Genomic DNA, 15,778 nt, shown 5'->3' with positions numbered 1-15,778 from the left:
GCCGAGCTTCGAATTCATCAAATAATATTGTGCCATGCAGTGCTGACTGGACACTCACTAAAATCACTACTGAAGCGGCCTGAGCCTGTTGTGGTTCAGGCGAACGGTGAGTTCAACGAATTATCTGATTTATTTATTTATTTAATTTTTTCGTCAAAATTTGGAAACTAATAACTAATATTACATTACAATAAAAATATTAACATATAATACTAGTCTAGTACAAGATCATCGGGACGTCTAGCCCATAAATTCTTGACCAACTCATGACGAAGGTTTCCGTGGACCTCGCGGTTCTTGAAATATATGACGTTTTGTAGTTTTTCATCATCGATGATTGTCAAATCGGGTCGTGGGACGTCACCATCGTAGTTTTGACAAATAGCCATACATTGGTCCTCAAGAATCATGTTACATAGAATTATACAAGTGTAGATGACATCCATTATTTTCTCCCTTGACCACGTCTGTAGTGGCCTCGAAATCATATGAAAAATCTTCTTTTAGAACTCTAAACGCCCTTTCAATATCTTTTCGTGCCGATTCTTGGTTCTTCTTAAAGTACTTTCGTTTGTCTTCAACTGGAGACGCATAAGCTTGAACAAGCGTTGACCACTCGTTGTAAATGCCATCAACCAGGTAGTAGCCATGCTTGAATTGAACCCCACTCGCATAAAATGATTGAGTTGGCTCAACCCCTTCAATAATGTCATCGAATATCGGTGACTGTTCGATAACATTTATGTCGTTATTTGACTCGAGAACAACAAAAAATGCACGCCAGAACCAAAGATCTTCGGAGGCCGCCGTCTCAAGCATAATAGTGGGGTTAGGGTGATCACCCCGGTGGAACTGACCTCGCCAGGTCGTAGGACACATATCCATCTAGCATGCGTGCAGTCGATGCTACCGATAATTCCGAGGAAACAATGTTTTTCACTGTGCACCTCGTATATGCGTTGGATATCATTCAAAGTTGGTTTGTGCAAATATCTTCGTGAATAATCGATATGAACCCTATTTATAAACATTGTCAGGTAAACCCTCGAACAATATATAAATATAATTAAACGAAACATATATGTAGATATGCATACATTGACAGAAAAAATGAAGTGAGTATCGCAAAACTTTTTCAGACATTTCTAGGTACTAATCCATTGCGTCTGACGAAATTCCATACGTTAGTTGACGAATAGCAGTTGTACATTTTTGCATGGTCGTGAAATCGGGTCTACCTCATGTATCTACTCTTTGTTGAATAAAAGGACACCTATCTGACAAATCATTTGATAAACGCATGAATAGTTGTCTATTCATTACCAACGCCTAAAATGTTATTCGTCATAACGAGGATCGGGGCTAAAATAGTGACGTACCAAAGTTTCATTAGCGCCTACTCGATCATGAAGAAGAGGTGATTGTCTTGTTAGTCTTTGTCGCCCTTGAAACTATTCAAGCAACACGTTAACTGTTATTCTCCTTGCTTCAAAAATAAGGTCATCTTTCCTCGAAGAGTCAGATGAAGAAAATGAATTTCAATACATTTTTTGTTTATAATTGGATGTATTGGAGAAAAATGAGTAGAATGGGTGAGTTTTTTTTTTTTTGTAGGTTTTTGTTTTGTGAAAGTGTTTGTTATTATGGGTTAATATAGAAAGTAAAAAAAAAAAAACAAGAGGCTCCAACGGTCAAATGGCACACACCCCCAAAATATTCCCTCTTAACGTTCACTTTAGCAACCGCGAGCTGGCTCGCGACCGCTCACTCTTAAGACCGGTCGCGGCTAGCTGTTGTGGTGTTCGTGGCCGACATGGCTCACGCATGCCACTCGCAGCTGTGGTGGCCACAACGGACAGTCTTAAAGCTGAGCTAAACAAATCAACTGAAGATCACATGAAATGGCATGGGAAAAGCAGGGACAACTCCGTTGACTTTTTAAACCTTTCGAAACTTCCACTTAAACAATGACAATGATGTAATCGTGTTGCAGTTTAATCCATTATTTCTTCTTTTGTTCAAGTTTATTTGTCAACGTCATGCGTGCCATTGTCTCAAAAAGAAAATAATAATAATAATAAATAAAATAAATAAATAAAAATAAATAAAATTAGCAATCCTTTTCGTTCAGTTGATGCATATGTATTTATCTAGACACGAAGTTAGCAATCAAGACATTTATTATTCCCACTTTGATTGAGTGATAAAGTGGTTAGGGTATAGATATGAGGTCAATAATTCAATCCCTATAGAGTGTAAAGTTTGTCTGTTTTTTATTAAAAAAAAGAAAAAGCAATCAAGACGTTTATGAAAGAAAGTTAGCAATGTGAAACAAAGAACATTATACTATGTCCAACCCAAATTAACCTTAGTGTGAAACAAAGAACGTTGTATTATCTCTAACCCAAAACCTCATAAACATCAAATTCATGCCTAGTTAGTTGTTACATAAAATTTATATATATTCATAAAAAAAAAGAAAAAAAATCTCTCCAACTCTTCAAACATTTTTATAAATTCTTATATTTGCACATCATTACTACCTTTTAAGCTTATTTTTTATGATAATATGGACAAGGCCACATATATGCCACACTCCCAGACACACCCAAAAACACCATGGGACAGTCTTATCATGTTAATAACATATGAAGGGTTGGAACACTAATTAACCCATAAATCACTAAAGAATTACACATAAAACTTTATTGTTATAACATTAATATAGTTAAAATGCATAATTTAGTTAGATTTCCTTTAAAATTATTTTCATTAAACTTTTATAACTAGTTGATCAATAAATCATTGACCTAACAACCTAGCAGGGGCTTTGACTTACCTAAGTCCAAGGGAGTATGTATCAAGTCACAACTACCCTCAGAATTGAAACGCGCACACGCCCAAGAAACGCGCACACGTCCAAGGGCTTCACATAACAGTTTCTGCATAAAATACAAGGTATGAATAATTATTAGGAGCACAACTACTAATCTTTTGACTTTTACAAAATATACATTATTTTTTAGTTATAGAAACAAACGAAAACAAGTACATTTGTGAATTTGTTGGGGATAGATATAAAATTATAAAGACAAAGGGAACCCAAACAAAAAACGAATGGAGTTGCTGCCTGGATTTGATTTCCGTGCTTACGGTAGCAAATGTACTTAACCCTTTGACTTGTGGTACCACCTTTTTGACCCTAAAATCAATGAAGCAAAAGTCAATCTTCATTCCCTATGATTGAGAAACAAAATGGTAAACAAATGACACAAATAAGTCAACATATGTACGCACCAATCATTATATAATAATCATCGTTGTAAAGCATGCTCTAAGTCTCATACTTATCTTGTTATTTACTAAATAAACATATTTTTAATACCACTGTATGGTTATCTATATATAGTAAAGTTGAAATTTGGCGCCGTAACAAGACGATTGGTTCACCTGGCAACGCGTGAGTGGGCCGAGTAACTTTTTTTTCCTGATTTTTTTTATTGTTCTAAATTTGATAACTAAACGGTTATTCGTATCGACTTACCGCCGCCTTGCCCATGACCAACAACGTTACCAAGGACTGGGTTTTACCAACTTTTTTGTTTTACACAAACCGACCGACTACGTAAGACCCTAATTGGGCCAAGTGGTGGCACCACATTCGTCCAGCCATTTTGTCCTCTCTCTTTTTTTTTTGTTTTGTTTTGATTCCCGCACCGTAACGGACGTGATGGAAACCGGCCAAATTCATATAGACTCACCATCATGACGCCCGTGACTAACAAAGCTCTGGTTTTATCGACTCGCCGCGCAACTTCTAGTACCGACAACACTTTTAGTCGCGCTCGGGTTTTACTGAACTTCATTTTAGTTACGGTATCGTAACAAATGTAAATGAAATCGACAAAATTCGCGTAGATCCACCGGAACGCTCGGATTTTACCATCGCCCGAATATGAGTCGACTCGCCACTGCCGATTGGGTTTTACCAATGTCCAGGTTTACCGACCAAATAAACATTGTTTTAAACATGTTAACAAAAAATTTATAATATGTTATACGAGAGTTGTAGAGTCACTGCCTCAGTGTTTGGGACCGACCGACGTCACCCCCATTGACCCACCTCAAATTTTATTTTTATTTTTATTTTTTGTTTTCATTTTGTTTTAGTTCTAGTACCGTAACGAGCGTACCTAATACTGACAGAATTAGCATTGACTCGTCACTGTCATCCGGGACTAAACGACGCCACCCCATTAGCTCAACTCAATTTTTTTTTTTGTTCTTGGCTTGTTTTAGTTCTAGTACTGTAACGAACATAGCTAATAGCGACTGCATTCGCGGAGGCTCACCGCTGCAATGCGCGGATAAATCCTAGTATATATAGAGTAAAAGTGGTGGTTGGTGCCACAAGATTTTCTATAGCCTGTTTTAATATTTAAGATAAATCATTTGAATAGAATACCAACTAATTATGTTGGTCTGGTGATCAAGGAATTAGATGTTTGTTATCTTAACGAAGTTCTGCGCATGGTCAAGTCTTGCTTGTCACCATATTCAATTTTGAAGTGTGGCTTTTTTGTAGTTTTGTCATGGTCCTCATGGATGCTTTTTAAGAAGATAATGCAGTTTCTTATTGATTTTATTTTGTTTAGAATATGATTTTTTTAAATATGTCTTACCACACCATTAAAGCAAAACAAGGTATATAGGCTTCTAAGTCATCAGGTTTTCATCTACGTAATTTCTATATATTAATAAATTAATTTTAATCTAAATTAGTAATCAAGTCAACTATTATTTTATATATATACGAAATATCATAATTTTTACCTAAATTACCATAATATTATTTACAAATATAGACTTTGTCAAAAGTTTGGTGCCACGAAAGCCTTATTGGGCCAAGTGACGGCACCAAACAGGCCAATGAATTTATTTTTTTGTTATTTTAGTTATGAATGTAACGGAAACGGAAACCGGCTAACCTCCAAATTATCTTCTTTTTTTTTGTTTCGTTTATGGTATTATAGCGAGCGTAATAGAATCCTACCAACTTCGCGTAGACTCACCACCTCAACATCTGAAACTGACAAGTCTCAGGTTTGACCAACATCCGAATTTTTTACCAATCGACACCACCCCACTGACCCACCTCAATTTTTACATATGTATTATTTTGCTTTAGTTCTGGTTCCGTAATCAATATAATTGAAACCAACCGAATTCACGTCGGGTTAGCACCTCAACGCCCAAGAACAACGACGCTTGGGTTACCACGTACCGATCGGTTTTTACCAATTGAATAAATGTCGTTTTTAATTTTTATATTCTTTTGTATGTTAATCTTTTTATATTCTTTTACCGACTGAATAACTATGTTATTTTTTATAGTACGACGAGTATCGCTACTTATTTTTTGTTTATTCTTTTATTTCAAATATGTTAATTTGACGATTTTATTTTTTAGGTTTAGTTCCGGTACGGTAACAAACACAACCAAAACTAACTGTATTTGTGTAAACCCACCGCTACAACGCGCGAGTACATTACTAGTAACTATAAAAGAAAAGTTTGATGCCGCAAAGCTCCCTTTAGGTCACTTTGCGGCACCTTATTGGTCCGTGACATTTGTCTTTTGTTTTTTTTGTTTTGTTTTAGTTCTGGTATCGTAAGGAACGTAAAGGAAGCCGACCGAGTGACATTTTCATTTTTAATTTTTTAGTTCCGGTACTAGAACGAATATGATAGAGATCGACCGAATTCGTGTAGACTCATATGGTTTTGTTTTAGTTCTGGTTTCATGACGAGCATATCGAACACTAATGGAACACCAATTTTATTTTTGTATTTTTTTTGTTTTATTTATGGTACCGTAATGAACGTGATGAAAACCGACCGAGTTCGTGTCGACTTACCACCTCAATGCTCGGGACCAACAATGCTTGGTTTTTGTCACCACCTGGGTTTTACCAACCTGACCCGGCGCAATGCGCCAGGTAATACCACTAGTTTTATAGTAAACATAGCGTAGCTTCATGGTTCTACTTCATATATATCAGTGTTAGAGCAAGATTTCATCTATATTACTCACTTGGAGTATTGGCCTCATATAATCCAAACTATGTTATATTGGCAATTATAAGTTCTAACTATCGAAATGACAAAATATAATCCCAACTACGCATGTGGGTGGAAAATTAACAGAAACTTAACCGGCCGTTAGTTTTTGGTGACGTGGCCGCTGACGTGTCTCTTAACCAGCTGACGGGGACGATGAGTTGTCATTAATTAATAATAATAATAATAATAATAATAATAATAATAATAATAATAACATCATCTCACACCGTACTCCCTCATAACTAAGCCCAAAAACTAGATTAACCTTACATCAGGTTTAGTTTCTTAAACCCAAAACGAGTATGCCATCGGTTTATCGGAGAAGGTGTAGAAGTATTTCAGAAAATTAAAGCCTATTCATTCACGTTTCACATAAATACTGCAAGTAATCGAAGCTCTCCGGATTTACAAATCCTAATTTAGATCTCTGATTGAAGACGGAAAAAGACAACTCGATTTTCTGGTGACGCAGATTCGAAAATACGGTGATTGATTGCATAATTTACGAGAGAGAGGGGGGGGGGGCAGAACGGTTAGGGTTTTTCCCCACGTCTGGTGGCTTCACGGTGATGAAAGTGGTGGTCGGAGCAGTCAGATAGGCGACCACCACCTGAGGTTTCTCATGGGGTTCGTAGTGGTCGGAAAATTAAGCGAAGGTGGTGGTTGGTTGAAGATGTAGATGGTGCTGGTGAAGGGTTGAAGATGGAGATGGTGGTTTCTAGGGTTCTTGAACGATCCCAATTTGGGGTTTTAGGGCTTAATTGAGGTGAGAGTGAAGGTGGGAGATCAATTGAGAGTGAAACTGGGGTTTTAGGATCAATTGAACGATATATTATGTTATCCAGGTGGTTTTAAGAATTTTTTTAATTAATAGCCAGCTCAGCAGCCTCGTCAGCATCCCAGTCAGCCGGTTACGAGACAGCTCAGTCGCCACGTCACAAAAACTAACGGATGGTTAAGTTTCCATTAATTTTCCGCCCACATGCGTAGTTAGGATTATATTTTGCCATTTCGATAGCTAAGACTTATAATTGCCAATCAGACATAGTTTGAATTATATGAGGCCATTTTACCTATTAACTTTTATGAAGGATGATTATATGATGTTAGCGAAATATATTTCTTTTAGGGATTTTTACATATAGCTAAGCTGCAAGAACCGATCAAAAGTTTTTGTTTGTAATAAAAGTTAACAAAAGCTGTATATGAAAGATTAAATGATTTCATACTAATTAATTAATTAATTATAACAGAGAGAAGAAAGCTTGATTCTCGATATTTCTATAAGGCTGAGGGGTGTGGGGGGCTCTAATGGGAGCTCCAGTGGGAGCTCCAACCAATAATATTATGACGTGTGGCAGAGAGAGAAACTGGATAAGGGGGGTGTTGGAGCCCCCGTTGGAGCCCCTGGCCCTGGTGTGGAGGGGCTCCAGCAGGGGCTCCAGCGAATTTTTTTTTTATTTTTTATAAATGTATTAAAAAAACGTATTATTAAAAATATCATAAATTATTTAAAAAAACACACATTAATTAAAAAAACACATTAATATCTAAAAATAAAATAAAAATTAAAGTACTAAAAAAAACATTATTCTTATTCTTCGGCTTGGTCTTCTTCGATCAACCTCTTTCGGATACGTTCCTTTTGCTTTTCCATCAGCATTTGATCGACCGGATTTAGGTTACTGAAGTCTCTTGTAAGGAAGTCCAAATCTCTCATTCGACTTTTTTCCTTTTTGTCATTAGAGACCACCTCCATGGTTTTGTTGAATTTATTGAGGGATTCAACAAGATCGACGATGTTTACGGCTCCCCCCTCAGCCGGTTTTTTCCCCTTGGCGTCCCTTCCCAATGGCCGCCTCCTCGGCGGTGAAGACGTTTCCTCCCCCGCAATGTTTAGGTCGAATCCAACGCGGCAATCCGACCCGGCGGAAGTGCTATACGCTCCAGACGAACTAGTTTTAGTCCGTTTCGGCCCTACTTCCGCATCAAGGTCCGGCGCCACCAGCTCAACCCACTTGGAACACCTTTTCAACCTCTCCCACAACTTTAAATCGTCCCACGTCTTCACCATCCCATACCTCCGCAAACACTCCTGCCTCCACTCTTCGACCATGAAATTGTAAACCGCCAAATCATCACTGCCACTTGGTCTCATACGACCGGCGTTCCTGTTGAAAAGATTAGTAAACAAGCCGACAAATTTTCTGATTTCGGACCACCGACCCGAAATCATATCGGCGTTTCGCTCTGTACTCCCAACGAGCGTATAGAACGTCTCCCTAACCTTTGTCCAAAAAATCTTGCTTTTTTGGTAGTCGGCTGCAAAATGAATAATTAAATTAGATTTCCAGTTAACTTTTTTATTTAACTTTTTTATTAAAAATCATTTTTAAAAACGTTAAAACAATTACCGCAACGCCGATCCTCAGAAATGACTATCCAAGCCCGACACAAGGCTTCCTTCTCATCCGTTGACCACGGAGTGGTTTTCCGTTTCGTCCTCGGAGTCGAAGCCGGTCCCGGCCCGTCCGTTGCAAGTTGTTTTTTCCGGTGGACGCGTCTTCTTGGTCCCGTAGCATCACCGTGTGATTCTTGTGTCTCTGGAACAACAAAGTTAGGAGACGGTTGTATGTTGGATGGTTGAAAGCCGGATGATTCTTGCGGCCCCGAATAAAACATCGGTTGGTCTGGTGACGACCATAAATCGTCGTCAATAAAATCTGAATCTAGTTTTGGGTACCAATTTCCAGACATTTTGGGGTATTATATAGGAGTTTGGGGTATTATATATGAGTTTGGAGATTGAAGTTGTGTTTTGATATGGTTGAAATGGGTTGATTTTGGGGTATTATATAGGGTTTTTAATGTTTTTTTTTTATTTTATCCGAGCTCAACGGCTCTTTTCGATATCCACATCACCTTTTTCTCTCTCTTCTCCCGCGACCACACTCACGCCTGCCTGGGGGCTCGCGCTCGCGCCCCGTTCGCGCCCCGGTGGTGTGGGGTTAGCGCCTGGGGGCGCGAGCGGAGGGGCTCTCGCGCCCAGGTTAGCGCCCCACACCCCTCAGCCTAAGTCAATATGTTGATAAAAAATATATTAATAGACTATATGGAAGGTTTGTGGGAGTGAGTAATAACTTTACTCAAAAGTTTTTGAAGTTTTCTGCTTGGTTTGTTTTCATGGACATGCTTGTTCCCTCATAATCTATTCTTTTTCATGGTGTTTAATTTATTAAACTACATGTTTATTTATTTTGTTATATGTTATGCTGGAACACAAGTCAATAAGGCGGTACAAATTTAACTATGCATTTGTTGTATTGTATTTCATTTCATTTAACAAATTACATTTAGAGTTTAGGTGGATATGGTTAGGGCTGGAGTTCTTAACAGAGTATTTTTTTTATTAAATAATTATCTACAAGATGCATAACAAATGCATGGTACTTTTCATTTGATTACAAGGCAGATAAAAGTGACTCATTTGCTTTCTTTTAGGTTGTCTAGACAACAAAATGAAACTACAGAAAATTTTGTTTCAACCTATTTCACAAACAAATTTGATAGATATAGTTTAAATATTGCAATATGTTAAAGAAAGATGATTTTTTTTGTTGTTACACTATTATATATATGTACATTAATAATCCAGTTAGCAATGCTTTTTTATCCGAGGAAAACCGGAATTTTGAAACAAACGAGTCAAATACATAATTCGATCAAACTTATGTAAGAAGGGTGACTCCTTTCAAAAAAGTTTAATCGATTATCCGTTATGAATACTTTCATGCAATTAACTATAAATGAATCGAACATGTAGCTTGCCAAAATTTTAGGTTTGAGATTATGATTAGAATATGTAGAATAGATGGCGTAATAACTAAAAGATGGCATGGAAAAAGATAATATGAGAAGAAAAATTAACACGAATGTGAAAGCATATATGAGGAAATTTAAGTGGATAGCAAAGAAAAGAAATAGAATTGTGTACATCAGAAATAAAAGGGGTAATAGCAACGACAAATGTCGTCGCTTAAAGAGTAAATTGTCGGGCTATATGGTTAGATATTATTTAGCAGAAAATGGAATAATGATATTTAACAGTATTGAACTCATTGTTAGTAATTGTAATCGTATAAACGATGACACGAAAGAAAAGAAAGAAATGCAGGGAAAAGAGAAATTTTATTGCTCTTGAATCAAAGTTACATACAAATGAAATCAAACAACCTATATATATAACAACATATGCGCTCACACCCCCCCTCAAGTTGGAGGTTGAGAAAACCCCAACTTGCGCAATAGCTCATGAAAATGAGGCCCTGGCAAGCTTTTAGTAAACAAATCCGCAAGCTGATCAGCAGTCTTCGTATGTATGAGATTAATGAGACCTTCCTGTAACTTTTCACGAACAAAATGACAATCAATCTCTATATGCTTTGTTCGCTCATGAAAGACCGGATTCTTGGGAATGTAGATTGCAGCTTGACTGTCACACTTGAGAGTAATTGGAGTAATGCTGGGAACATTAAACTCAGTAAGAAGTCGAGTTAACCATGCAAGCTCAGCTGTAACACGACGAAGTGAGCGATACTCAGCTTCAACAGAACTCAAGGAAATAGTGGGTTGTTTCTTGGATTTCCAAGAAATAGGAGAACCACCAAGAGAAACATAAAACCCACTGATCGATCTTCGTGTATTAGGACATGCCGCACAATCCAATTCACAAAAAGCCTGTAATTCAAAAGAAGGATTATTGTTGAAAAATAAGCCTTGAGATAAAGTACCCTTTACATAAGAAAGAGTATGAAGAGCCGCATTCCAATGAGGAAGCCTTGGATCTTGCATGAACTGGCTTAAGAATTGGACAGCAAAAGCAATATCGGGTCTTGTATGAGTAAGATTATTGAGTTTCCCAACAAGTTTCCTGAATAGTAAAGGGTCATTGATTGGAAAACCCTCATGAACCTTGAGCTGTAAATGATGAGGTAATGGAGAACCGCTAATAGAAAGATTGGAAGTATCAAATTCTGAAAGCATGTCCCTAGCAAATTTGTGTTGGGACATGATGACACCATTTGTAGCATAAAGAACCTCCATTCCTAAAAAATAGTTAAGATGCCCAAGATCTTTAATCTTGAAAAAGAATCAAGAAAAGATTTGAGAATGTTAATCTCCTCCAGATTGTTCCCAGTGATCAATATGTCATCAACATATACAACGACATAAACCACCGAGGATCCCATAGATTTTGAAAACAAAGAATGATCTTTCTGGGAACACATTTACCCTTGTTTTTTTAGAGCAGTGGACAATTTCCCGTACCATTGCCGAGATGCCTGTTTTAAGCCGTATAAAGATTTTTGAAGCTTAAGAACTTGATGATTAGGAAGATCCATACCGGGAGGTGAATGCATGTAAATTTCCTCATCTAAATCCCCATGAAGAAAATCATTATTAACATCAAGTTGAAAAAGGGGCCAACTTCGTTTGGCAGCAACAGCAACAAGACCACGAATGGTAGTCATTTTGAGAACAGGAGAAAAGGTCTCATTATAATCAATTCCTTCCTTTTGAGTATCCCTTTGACCACAAATCGGGCCTTACAACGTTCAACAGTGCCATCTGCTCGATGTTTAACTTTAAACACCCATTTGCTCTTAATAGCCTTCTTGCCAGGAGGAAGATCAACAACAGCCCAAGTATTAGTATTCTCAAGAGCCTGAAACTCTGCTTTCATGGCATCTTGCCATGCAGGAATATTTGCAGCTTCTTTGTAAGAAGTAGGCTCATGTAATTCAGATATAGCTGTAATGAGATTTTGACTAGAAGAAAGAAGTTGAGAACAAGAACAAGACTCAGAAGAGGAGCATAAATTAGTGACAGTGTGAAAGCAATGGTGAGAAGAATCAGAAGGATTACAGACATAATCATTCAAATAGGGAGGAACAGAAGTTCTGGAAGACCTTCTAACAGGTGGATCATTAGAAGAAGGAACAAGAATATCATAAGCAGCAGAAGAACTAGGAATGGAATTAGAAGCGGAATCAGAAGAAGGATCATCAAAGAATTGATTGATGATATCAATTGATGGAAAAATGAAGCTTTCTTTGGGTTTTGTGATTGAAGGGAATAAAGCTTTAAAGAAAACGACATCTCTTGATATGATGATCTTATTTGAGTCAAGATCATATAAACGATAAGCCTTTTTACCAAGAGGGTATCCCAGAAAAACACAAGGAACAGCCCGTGGTTTGAATTTGTCCCTTCCATGACTTAAAGTGGAAGCCTAAGCAAGGCAACCAAAAGACTTCATGTGAGAATAAGAAGGATATTTTCCTGTCAAAACTTCATATGGGGTTTTGTTGTCAAGGATCTCAGTGGGGAAATGATTGATTAAATGTGTGGTTGTCAAAACACAGTCACCCCAAAATTGAACAAGAAGTTTAGATTGAAACATTAAGGCTTTCGATGTTTCAAGCAAATGTTTATGCTTTCGTTCAACAACACCATTTTGTTGAGGAACAGCAACACAAGTTATCTGATGAATAATGCCTTTACTTAATAAGTAAGCACGTTGAACTAGTCCAGTCCCTAGTTCAAAAGCATTATCAGATCGAATGCATTTGACAGTGGTGCCAAATTGAGTGCTAACCATTTCAATGAAAGATTGAAGAATAGGAAAAGCATTGCTTTTAGTGGAAAGCAAATCTGTCCAAGTAGTTCTGCTATAATCATCCACGATGGTTAAAAAATATCTAAAGCCATTATAAGTAGCTGTGTGATAAGGCCCCCAAACATTAATATGAATTAGCTCAAAAATTTTGTCAGTAGATGTTGAGCTAATAGGAAAAGGCATTTTATGTTGTCTTGACTTAGGACAAATATCACAATGCTCAATAGACTTGAAAGATGAATTAGAAATGAAAGATAATTGTTTCAATTTGTAAACTGGCAAATGTCCTAGACGATTATGCCAAGTTTCAACGGTTACAACAGAGTTACAAGATTTATTGAAAAGAAAAGAATTAGTAGCAAAAGTCTTGGTGGCTTCAAGAAGATAAAGACCATTGAGCATTTCACCAAGAACCAGATGACTCTTCAGAAAAGGGGCCTGTAAAACATAATTGTGTTTAAAGGAAAAAAAAACAGTACCATCAGTATCAGAACATAATCTTGAAACAAAAAGAAGATTATTTTTAAAATGTGGTACCAAAAGAACTTTGGACAAAGAAAGGTTATCAGTTAAAGGAACAATCCCATGCTGATGAACAGTAACACTGGTGCCATTAGGAAGAGTGATGAAAATTGGATTTTGTAGAAAGGAAACGCTTGAAAACAAATTTAGATTATGACACATATGATCATTTGCACCAGTGTCAATGATCTATTTTGAAGAAGAATTACAAGACCTTATACCTCTAAAAGAATCATGATTGATGGTTGTAGCATTGTTAGCAGAAAAAGCATTAGAAGTCCCAGGTTGGAGTTTGTTTTGATGCAATAAAACCATCAAGTCATGATACTGTTGTTGAGTTATTCCTTACTGATCAGCATGCTTATGATCATTTGGTTCTTGTTCTTCAGCAAGATTAGCAAACCTCTTTCCTTTAGCAAATTAGCAGTCCTTTGGAAAACCAATCAACTTGTAACATTTTCTCACCGAATGTCCATTTTTTTTACAGTGAGTACACACCAGAGTTCTTCTATTTTCTCCAGTTCCACCACTGACCGGTCCTGCAGTATGAGCATGCACAGAAGCAGAGGATGCGGTGAAATCAGTGGTGGTGGTGTGAATTTCTCTCTGTTTTTCATCTTGTATCAAGATCCATAAGCACGATCGATAGAAGGAAGAGGCTGCATCATCAAAATATTGCTTCTGATCATGTCATAGTTTGGATTAAGTCCAACAAGAAACTGAATTAGCCTTTGATCTTCCTCTCTTTTGGCAAACTCATGAGCAGCTTCACATGTGCAAGAAGGAATAGAATTGACAGCATTCAACTCGTCCCAATAGGATTTCATCTTAGCAAAATAAGTAGCAATGTCACTACTTCCTTGGGAGATTTGACAAATATTCTTTTGAAATTGATAGATTCTAGCATTAATTGCTTGTTCATATCTAGAATTAAGCTCGTTCCAAAGAGTTTGAGCTGTTTCGGCATACAGAACACTATCACGAATATCGTGATTAAGAGTGTTGAGAATCCAAGATATCACCATATCATTACACCTTTGCCAGAGAGCAAGATATCACCAAATATTCTTTTGAAGTTGATAGATTCTAGCATCACTTGCTTGTTCATATCTAGAATTAAGCTCTTTCCAAAGAGTTTGAGCTGTTTCGGCATACAGAACACTATCACGAATATCGTGATTAAGAGTGTTGAGAATCCAAGATATCACCATATCATTACACCTTTGCCAGAGAGCAAGATGTACTTGATTAGCCGGCATAGGAACGATGTTATTAATTGACCCAAGTTTGTTTTTAGCAGAAAGAGCAATAGACATTGCTAGTTTCCATGCTCCATAACTGTTGCCGTCAAAAAATTTTGAGACAAGAATCATGTCTGGGTTATCGGATGGATGAAGGTAAAGAGGATTAGATGAATCAATTATGAGATTTTGAACAAAAGCAGTATTAGGGACTTCCATTTAGAAAGAAAACAGAAAAACGAACAAAGAGCGAGAAGAAAGGGACTTATACACTGATCAAGACAAAGAGACTTATGCGCCGCATAACATATGCGGCGCATATGTTGGATGTGTATACATATGCACTAAAAGAGATATACGCTAGACTTATGCGGCGCATATGTATAAGACATATGTGCTGGAATGAATAGAAACAAATATTGACATTTTGGATTGGATTTTGAGGATGAAACTTTGTAGGGTTTAAAACAAAAGTATAAGGAACAATTGGTGAAAGTTTGAAGAAATTTTGGCAGTTGAAAACCCGAGAAAGTGACAAAAGAGATGAAAAAGAAGGAATCTATGGAAGAAAAGATAAGAAAACCAGTTGAAAAGGAGTAACAACCTGAATATTTTGATCAAAAGATCAATAATCCAGAGAAAACAACTGAAGAAGAAAGAAAAACCGGAGAAAAAAATGAAAACCCGGTTTAGAATGAAGAGCAGGCCTTAATAACCATGCTCTGATACCATGTAATCGTATAAACGATAACACGAAAGAAAAGAAAGAAATGCAGGGAAGAGAGGAATTTTATTGCTCTTGAATCAAAGTTACATACAAATGAAATCAAACAACCTATATATATAACAACATATGCGCCGCATATGTTGAGTAAACATATGTGCCGCATATGTTAACATATGCGCTCACAGTAATCAGCCCTTGTTATGTATCTACCGGACTATATTTAATGATATAAAACCTGTGGTCTTGTCCATACTTCAATTTATTTATGTAACTGGGACTTTTATTTTATTAGATATAAAATTCGGTCTTTGTGTTCGATATTTCCTTGAGATTTATTAAACTGTCCCGTTAAGCAATAAGAAAAAAAAAGATTTTACCAGGTATTATAATAACGACTTGGTGTATCCTGTAATGATGAGAAACAAGGCTATTTCACAAAGGAACAATTGCGGTGTCCAAAGTTTTGGAAGATATCAAGTCATTTTG

The 15,778-nt window shown here is 36.9% G+C and overlaps 3 protein-coding genes across 3 annotated transcripts; all 3 read right to left on the bottom strand.

The window, feature by feature from the left end:
- Positions 1-411: 411 nt before the first annotated feature.
- On the bottom strand, positions 412-885 carry LOC143539854 (uncharacterized). Its single transcript, XM_077033052.1, has one exon. It carries the CDS (start codon positions 883-885, stop codon positions 412-414), a length of 474 nt encoding a protein of 157 aa, XP_076889167.1.
- Positions 886-13,947: 13,062 nt separating this feature from the next.
- LOC143539853 (uncharacterized) lies at positions 13,948-14,349 on the bottom strand. The gene has a single exon (XM_077033051.1). The coding sequence runs from the start codon at positions 14,347-14,349 to the stop codon at positions 13,948-13,950; it is 402 nt and encodes a 133-aa protein (XP_076889166.1).
- A 30-nt stretch (positions 14,350-14,379) lies between these two features.
- LOC143539851 (uncharacterized) lies at positions 14,380-14,784 on the bottom strand. Its single transcript, XM_077033050.1, has one exon. The coding sequence runs from the start codon at positions 14,782-14,784 to the stop codon at positions 14,380-14,382; it is 405 nt and encodes a 134-aa protein (XP_076889165.1).
- Between the last annotated feature and the right edge of the window lie 994 nt (positions 14,785-15,778).

The sequence above is a fragment of the Bidens hawaiensis genome, unplaced genomic scaffold (genome assembly GCF_021521415.1).
Source record: "Bidens hawaiensis isolate Kalapana, Puna unplaced genomic scaffold, B.hawaiensis_p1.1 tig00012076_1, whole genome shotgun sequence".
Lineage (NCBI taxonomy): Eukaryota > Viridiplantae > Streptophyta > Magnoliopsida > Asterales > Asteraceae > Bidens > Bidens hawaiensis.
This window is presented reverse-complemented; position numbering and strand designations above follow the sequence as displayed.

What these genes read in the sequence shown, in the direction of transcription:
- LOC143539854 (XM_077033052.1), bottom strand. Translation starts at nt 885, where the DNA reads ATGGATATGTGTCCTACGACCTGGCGAGGTCAGTTCCACCGGGGTGAT.
- LOC143539851 (XM_077033050.1), bottom strand. Translation starts at nt 14,784, where the DNA reads ATGGAAGTCCCTAATACTGCTTTTGTTCAAAATCTCATAATTGATTCA.
- LOC143539853 (XM_077033051.1), bottom strand. Translation starts at nt 14,349, where the DNA reads ATGGTGATATCTTGGATTCTCAACACTCTTAATCACGATATTCGTGAT.